The following is a 7,952-nucleotide window of genomic DNA, read 5'->3' as shown; positions in this document are numbered from 1 at the left end:
ACACACACACACACACACACACACACACACACACACACACACACACAGAATGTCATCACAGCATGTCATCACTCATTAGATTTGCAGGCATTTAGAACTTAGGACAGTTTCAAGGCTTTAAGGGGAAAAAAAATGAATTACGTTTGTGACTAGGGCCAAATCTGTAGCCTTAGAGGTGAAAGGCCGGGCTTGACTATGGAACCAAATATACTCTAGGCCAGTAATTCTCAAATTCTTTGGGCTTGGAATCCCTTTATATTATTGAAATTGTGTTTTTATCCTTTTATATTATTAAGCTTGTGTTTATGGGGATTTTAGCTATTGATACTTAGAAATTCAAACTGAGAATTTTTGAAAGTATTAATTAGGGGCTTTCCTGGTGGCGCAGTGGTTAGGAATCCGCCTGCCAAGGCAGGGGACGTGGGTTCGAGCCCTGGTCTGGGAGGATCCCACATGCCGCAGAGCACCTAAGCCCGTGTGCCACAACTACTGAGCCTGCGCTCTAGAGCCTGTGAGACCCAACGCAGCCAAAAATAAATAAATAAATAAATAAAATTTGTAATGATAATTAAAAAAATGTATTTAAAAAATGTTTAAAAAAATGTATTAAGAAACAATAAATCCATATGTTAAATGATATATACTATTTTATGAAAAATAACTATATTTTCCAAACCAAAAAAATATTGGTGACTAAAGTGGCATGTTTTACATTTTTGCAAATCTAATATTTATCTGAATAAAAGAGAACTGGATTCTTATATCTGCTTCTGCATTCAATCTGTTGACATATATTGTTTTGGTTGAGGTATAGGAATAAAGTTCAGCCTCACATGGATAAATAGTTGGAAAAGAAGTATTTCAAGAGCTTTTTTCAGATACTTGTAGATCTTCTTTGATACTATACCAAAATTTGACACGTGGTGATTCCTAAAGGTTAGGTGTAGTAAGAAATCTGAAACCATATGAATGAGCTTTTCCTACTCTGTTACATTAAAATCCAGTGGTCATCTTGCACTTTGAATGAATTTTTTTTACACGTGTATGATTTTGTAACATTGTATTTGGTCATTTGGGAAACATTGGTTCATTGAATTATGCAAATAGTCGAAGTGTTGACACATTTCATTTTACAGTACCATAAAATGACATTCGTTGATACCAACATCAGTGTCATCAGAAAGGTTTTACATATTGGAAAGCTGCTAAGCTCACAGTGGCAGATACAAGTTTTCCAAAGTTCTGCTTTTGACTTGAAAGCTAGATTTCTGTCATTGGCAACAAACACGACAAATACCGTCAGTTGCTTTCCTTGAAATGACAGTCTGATTTCATTCACGACTTGAGAAAATGTCTGCCAAAAATCCAAGTCCAAGTAATTCTTTCAACTAAAAATAGCGTGTGAGCAAAAACAGAGAAAAAGGATGTGTCTAGTTCACCTGGCAGCTCAGTCCCACGAGTGCTTTCCCTCAACGAGCATCACACCTCCATAGGCTGCAAAGGGTTTTATGTGTCCCTTCTCTCTCATAAAACAGAAAACTTAAAAGAAAAGATGTGCATTCAAGGGTCAAGGTTTAATCAAATTAATCATTTTACTGTTTCATCTTGAGTGAAACTGTTCTGTTTTTTTTTTAACCGTATGTGATGCTCCCTTCATTCATACAAAAGCAGCTGTACCCACCATTGCTCTTAGATCATCAGTGCAAATGTCAACGAAGTGAAAAAGGGAAATATAGTGTTAGTATTCTTCAAAATCGTTCTGGTCTTGTGGACTCCACCCACAAGGATCTCAGGGTCCCCCCAAAGTCCCAGATTACACTTTGACAACCACAGTGGTGGACAAGCATATGGCCACCATCCCCTTTACCTCGGCACCAGCTGCCCAGACAAAGGGAGGCTTATTAAAGACAGAGACACCCCCCCCCCTTAAACCTACTGGGGCCATGAGGGCTTTGATTTAGTGTGGGGTTTTGCTGGACAAGCATATGTGAACTAGACTTTCTGTCCAGTTGGCTTGAAGCCTTCCCAGTCTTTTCTTTCTTTTATATGTGACTTGAAACTTTTAATGTCACATTTATAGTTGGCTTGACTGCCCCAAACAAAGTGTTGTAAACTTTCCCTACCAATTGGCCATAGCTACAATTGGTGTTTTCACTTTAGAGCTTGAAGAATAGGCATCTTGTGTTCTGGTCCTGATTCGTGAATACAGCAACCGTTCCTCAAGCTCACTTTCCATGTGTGAGAAAAACCTCTTTTGACATTTCTCCCATTTTCAACTATTTCTCAAGACAAGCTGTTAGTCTCTAAGGACACTTGTTGTCTGCCACAAAGTATCCAATTCAAACATTGCATGGTTGTCTCCTTTGTTGAGGTCTGCATTTTGTCTGTCAGGTTTTTTTTTCTTCTTTTCCTTCTGGAGCTGGAAACCAGGCAGTGAGAGGATGACAGGTTCTAAAAGGTCATATTTGAATAAAGAATTGTCTGTGTGCACTTTTCTTCAGAGTTGTGTGTTTTGTGTGTTTTAGTAAAGGGAGCGCTCCTGCTGGCCAAACCTGTCTGAAAGTTCCATTTTCTTTACCACTCAATTTCTCGGCTTTTACATATGAATCCCCTGAATCGATAATAAATTGTGGCAGAAAAAAATAAACGTAGGTCTCTTCTGCACCTTTAACTGTCCAGAGAGAAAAGTTACTTTATAGGTAAAACGTGCATCTTCTCTGCTGTCCCTTTTCTTTATTAGGAAATGATTTTCAATGTAGTTTATACAAGGTACCATTAAGGCTAATTTTCTTTTTCCTAAAGGAAGAAGTAAAGTAAATACGAGAAAGAAAAGAATAACCCAGAACACTGATTGGGTTCCAGGGAATGTTACCAGCATCTTGATAGTCAAGAATTTTCAGTTGCGTGTGTGACTGATTATTTAAACCAAGCGCTGCTGTTCGCTCCATACAGTGAGTCTGACTGTATTTTCTGGGTCACCATTGTCAGCAGAGGTTAGTTTAAACCATAGCGGATGCAAGAAACCCTGCGGACTCTCTCTTCACACAACCTCACCGGCTTTGAGAGGTGGGCAAAGTTTTGCTGCTTCAAGGACCAACCCCCCCTAAGAAATTTCTGTATTTAACTCTTAGGTTAACGCACGCTCTGTGGGAGAAGGCCATTGTTTCACTCATTTCTTTTGCTTTCCCATCCTTTCATGCTTGTATCAGTTTTCTCATGATTTAAAACAAATGCCCAGAAACCCAACAGTCAAGGCAGAACAATTGCGGGCTTTCAGCGTTCAGAAGGCACCGCGATCACTGAAATAACGCCGAGTTATTACCAAACAAAAAACAAAACCACACGCCAAACCATACATATTGACTTTCTCAAGCCACAGGATCAGTCGGAGGTGGCTTGCTTTTTGCTCTGCAGATCACGTGGTCAGGACTGCCTCGCTGCAGATGCTGGATTTTTGTTTTAAAATCTAGTTCTTACTGAGTCCTTCTCTCTCTCTCTCTCCCCCTCCCTTCTTCCCTCCCAAAGAATAATTACAGGCTGCAAAGTAAAAAGCATTAGAACTGTTTACAAAACAGCTCAAAAAGTTTAAAATAATAGGGGCGTGTGTGTTTGTGTAAAACACAATAATGTGGATGGCAGGGGGAAACGGTACACCGTCTTTCTTCATTCTGCTTTCGCTGCCCCACGTCACCCTCCAGAATTTAAGGCGCGGAAGGAAGCGATGGAGTCTCTTTCCTTCTGCTTTGCAGTCCTCACACTTCATCCGTGATGCTTACTTTTCTGATACCCGTTTATTGTTGAGCATCAAAATACAGACCCTCAGGTGTGTGGCGACAGAGTGGCTGCTGGAGCCGGCTGCTATCTGATTAATTTTAGGGCAGTCAAAGTTCCCATACAGATGCTCCCTTTCTCATGACATTCAAGAGAAAGATGGTGTTTTTTTGGGGTTTTTTAATGAGCCCTTTGCTATCTTTCGGAAGTCCAAGAGACCAGCTTTCAGCAGGTTAGCGTTCTAAAGTGAAAGGGGCATTTTTCCAACCCTTTCCAAAGTCTCCTGTGCAGATTTGCAAAGATTTCACAGTGTTCCCCTCCAGATTTGATTTGATTTGGTTTTTTTTTAAGGTGGAAAGGTCGCCTCTAACCTCCAGCCTCAGAGCCCATCAGTCATGTTGCTTTGCAGGTTGAGATCTGCTGCGGCAAAGCCAAACCTCGGTGCTAGCGGCGCTGCACCGGCTCTGAACAGTAGTGAAGCTGGTGCTCACAGTCGGAGTAGGGCTGTGTCCCCTTAGGCGCCGATGCGCTGGGGATGAGGGCTGGGCTGAGGGACCAGCCCAGCCGGGAGGAAGCATCCCTTCCCCCGGTGATTGATGAAGCACAGTTAGGAGCTTTTTGGAGGCTGGGAAACGTTGTCCTCCCAGCCCCTCACTATGAAGTCTTTGTCAGCAAAAAGAACTCTCCTGGGCAGTGAGTGACTTCATGCAGATGACATATGACAGCTTTGCGTTTCATTCTGCTTGATAAGTACTCAATATCGTACACAGGTGAGTTAACGCTCCCCAGATGCAAACGCTCCAGTGCACTGTGGTTTCACAGGCACTGCTGGTTCTTCCTTATCAGTCATTTGTTTTCTTGGGGATGTTTAAAGTACTATTAAAGTGTGAGCAGGGATGATACCCAGATCACCATATTTATGATTATGAAATGAAGATATTATTCATGTCATTGGTTAGCAGTTCTGAATGTTGTTTCCTTCTGTCTCTCCCTTTTGGAGTACAGATTTTAAAAATTATATCAATATATTTGTATAGATATGATTTATATATTACATTTCTATTTATTATACTTATATATAAATATAATATATAAATCATATCTATACATATATATTTATGCTGTTTCAAGAGACTGTTTCAGACCAAAACTCTGTCAAAATCCTTGACTGACGTTTCCTTTCGTATTTTTTCTCCCCCTTCCAGGACCCCATCTGCAGATGTCCTGAATACCTCTGAGTATAGCAGTTGATTATTCAACCAGGATACCTAATTCAAGGTATTAGCTCTTGTCAGAAAGCTTTTACATCCGAGCTCTGTGTTGGAAATTCTATTTTGGCAATGAATTTTGAAATCGGAAAAGTTGGAATGAGAATAAAGGACAAAAGTGAATTTGCAAACTAATCAAGCACTTAAAAAAACGACCTGATGCCTGGTAGGGTTTGCCGCTTCTGACTCATGGACAGACCTTTCTCTGCCAGTTTTTGTGCCAGTTCTCGCTGAGTTGTAGTCCTTTTTCTGCAACTGTGTCTGGGGTTTGGATTTCATTTTTGTCTCTCGCTCTCCCTTTCTCTCTGACTGCCCAGAGCTGCAGGAACCAGAAGACAGACATTTTGTCAGTTTTGCGACATTGGACCAAGCACAATGAAGTATTCTTGCTGTGCTCTGGTTTTGGCTGTGCTGGGCACACAGCTACTGGGGAGCCTCGGTTCAACCATCAGATCCCCGAGGTTCAGAGGCCGGATACAGCAGGAGCGGAAAAACATCCGACCCAACATCATTCTCGTGCTCACTGATGATCAAGACGTGGAGTTGGGTGAGCACTGGGTTTGTCGCTTGTTGGTCTCTTTCGCTCAAATGATTTGCTGGCTTGCATTATCAGTAAGAGTCAGTTAACTTTTGGGGGTTTGACACATAATGGTAGTACCTGAACCAACACCCTAGGTTATAAAATGTACTCGTATTAAATGAGAAAGCATTTGGTTTGTGTTTCAACTTGACTCTTCTGATCTTAAGGTTTTGAAGCTGGATGTGGGCTGGGAGGATGGGAAGATGGCAGGCGAGAGGAAGCACGAAACTGTAGAAGTCAAGGGTTGGATCGTGCGCCTTGGAAAACTCTTGGTCCAGAACTTTTCAAAATATTTGGGCAAATTTGTTTCAAAGAGTATGAGATTATGACTGTAATTCTCTGCCCTGCACATGAGCATAGGTGGATACAAAAAGAACTTTTCGGGGCTTCCCTGGTGGCGCAGTGGTTGAGAGTCCGCCTGCCGATGCAGGGGACACGGGTTCGTGCCCCAGTCTGGGAAAATCCCACATGCTGCGGAGCGGCTGGGCCCGTGAGCCATGGCCGCTGAGCCTGCGCATCCGAAGCCTTAAAAAAAAAAAAAAAAAAAAAAACTTATCGATGATCATTATTATTAAGGTGATTCCTTTATTCACAGCTTGTGATTGTTAGGGAATTGAAAGTTACAGTATTCTGCACATCCTCCTGGTAGTAATTCACTGCTACCACCCTAGACAGGATGCTTTTCGGAAGAATTCGCTCACCTGGGTTAATTCTGGAGCACTTAGAAAGCCTGCCAACATCTGGTGTTGCAGCTGAGTTTCTGTATCACCTGATTTGCTTTCTCACCTTCTCACTTTCTTTAATGGCTCAGCCCTATGGTCTTGCCCATAAGCTTAGGGTCAAGTTCTTCTAGGGTACCTAGGACATATGAAAAGCTTGCCCTTACAGGTTGTCACCACCATTCATTTCCATTCCTGGATGCAATTCCTTGCTCTCAGGAAATCGCTCAGCTAGGCTTATCCGTCACGCTGAACTTGACCGTCGCTAGTAGCTTTTAGACTTCCTGCTAGCAGAGCACCCTGGGCTTCTTTCCAGAGCTCCTCTGGCTAGGGTCTTTGAGGATAAACCCCTCCAGGCTGGAATTTGATCCACAGGGATAGGGACTTTGATTTCCAACTGGAAACCAAACCCTGGAATCCCAAAAAGTCAACTCTTTGGGTTCAGCTGGAAACAAAGGCACTAAAAGCCAGCAGAGGTAATGATTATTGGAGGTGACTTGCAGAGTCTGTTGTCTCTCACTTAACTGCTTATTTTTAAATTTTTATTATTTGGTTACGCCGGGTCTTAGTTGCAGCTGGCGGGCTCCTTAGTTGTGGCATGTGAACTCTTAGTTGCGGCATGCATGTGGGATCTAGTTCCCTGAGCAGGGATTGAACCCTGGCCCCCTGTATTGGGAGCGCAGAGTCTCAACCACTGCGCCACCAGGGAAGTCCCTCTCGCTTAATTACTTAAGCAAGAATTTTCAGGCATCATACCAAAATGAAAAGTCTTGCAGGTATGACTTTAGTATGTATGTGGCTGGTGGTTTAAGTTTTCATTCACCTACAGGGCAAGTAAAGTGAAGACCTTTGAATTCACTTCCCTTAACAGCTCTCATATCCATCCTTTTCAATGAAGCCATTCTCTTCTCTCCCAGTTTTTCCCTAACTGGCTGGTCACGTGACCTGTGCCCTCTAGTCTTGGCCCCTCCTACCTATTCTTCATTTCCTGCAAGTATCTGATCAGGTCTCTGCTGCTTAAAACCCTCCACCGGGTTCCTTTACCAAGACGGTGAAGCCCTTCCCCTCTGCAGGCTGATGAGCGCCCATCAGCGCCGGGCATCTGTCCCTACCTATTTCTGTAAGGCTATTTCCCTTTCCCTCACTTTTGCTCTGTGCTCCATGGAAACAACTTACACTTCCTTGAAGGTGTCTGGTGGTTTCATCTCCCTCACCTATATTTCATGCCTTTGTACATCTCATCCCCTCTGCCCTTTCCCCATTATTCCACCTGGCGAAGCCCTACCTATTCTTCGTGACCCAATCCAGATGCCTTCCCCTCGGGGGGTCTTCCTTTACCAAAACGATCCTGCTGTCCAGCAGGGTGGAGGGAACTTTCCTTTGCACCACCTTGGACCTGCCTCCAGCGTATGACCCTAAATCCACCGTGTGCTTCCATACCTGTCTCTTCCACTTAACTGAGAGCAACTAGAGGGCAGGGTAGTGTTCTATTTATGTTGTAGTCCTGATGCTGGGACTGTGCTGGGAATCTAGTAGGTCCTCAGTAAACTGGAAATGGACCCACAGGGGCCTGAAAAGGCTAACACAATTCCCAGAAATGAATGCAAGTATCCG

The 7,952-nt window shown here is 43.0% G+C and overlaps 1 protein-coding gene across 3 annotated transcripts in view; it reads left to right on the top strand.

The window, feature by feature from the left end:
- SULF1 (sulfatase 1) overlaps positions 1–7,952 on the top strand; it is a 161,388-nt gene that overhangs the window by 84,090 nt on the left and 69,346 nt on the right. For all 3 annotated transcript variants that reach the window (XM_027127944.1, XM_027127941.1, XM_027127942.1), the window contains exons 3-5: positions 2,803–2,951; positions 4,977–5,049; positions 5,357–5,586. In XM_027127944.1, the coding sequence (XP_026983745.1) occupies positions 5,415–5,586 (172 nt within the window). In that variant the 5' untranslated portion in view covers positions 2,803–2,951; positions 4,977–5,049; positions 5,357–5,414. The remainder of the gene's footprint in view (positions 1–2,802; positions 2,952–4,976; positions 5,050–5,356; positions 5,587–7,952) is intronic.

The sequence above is a fragment of the Aethalodelphis obliquidens genome, unplaced genomic scaffold (genome assembly GCF_003676395.1).
Source record: "Aethalodelphis obliquidens isolate GAN/ISIS:26980383/991018 unplaced genomic scaffold, ASM367639v1 scaffold33, whole genome shotgun sequence".
Lineage (NCBI taxonomy): Eukaryota > Metazoa > Chordata > Mammalia > Artiodactyla > Delphinidae > Aethalodelphis > Aethalodelphis obliquidens.
This window is presented reverse-complemented; position numbering and strand designations above follow the sequence as displayed.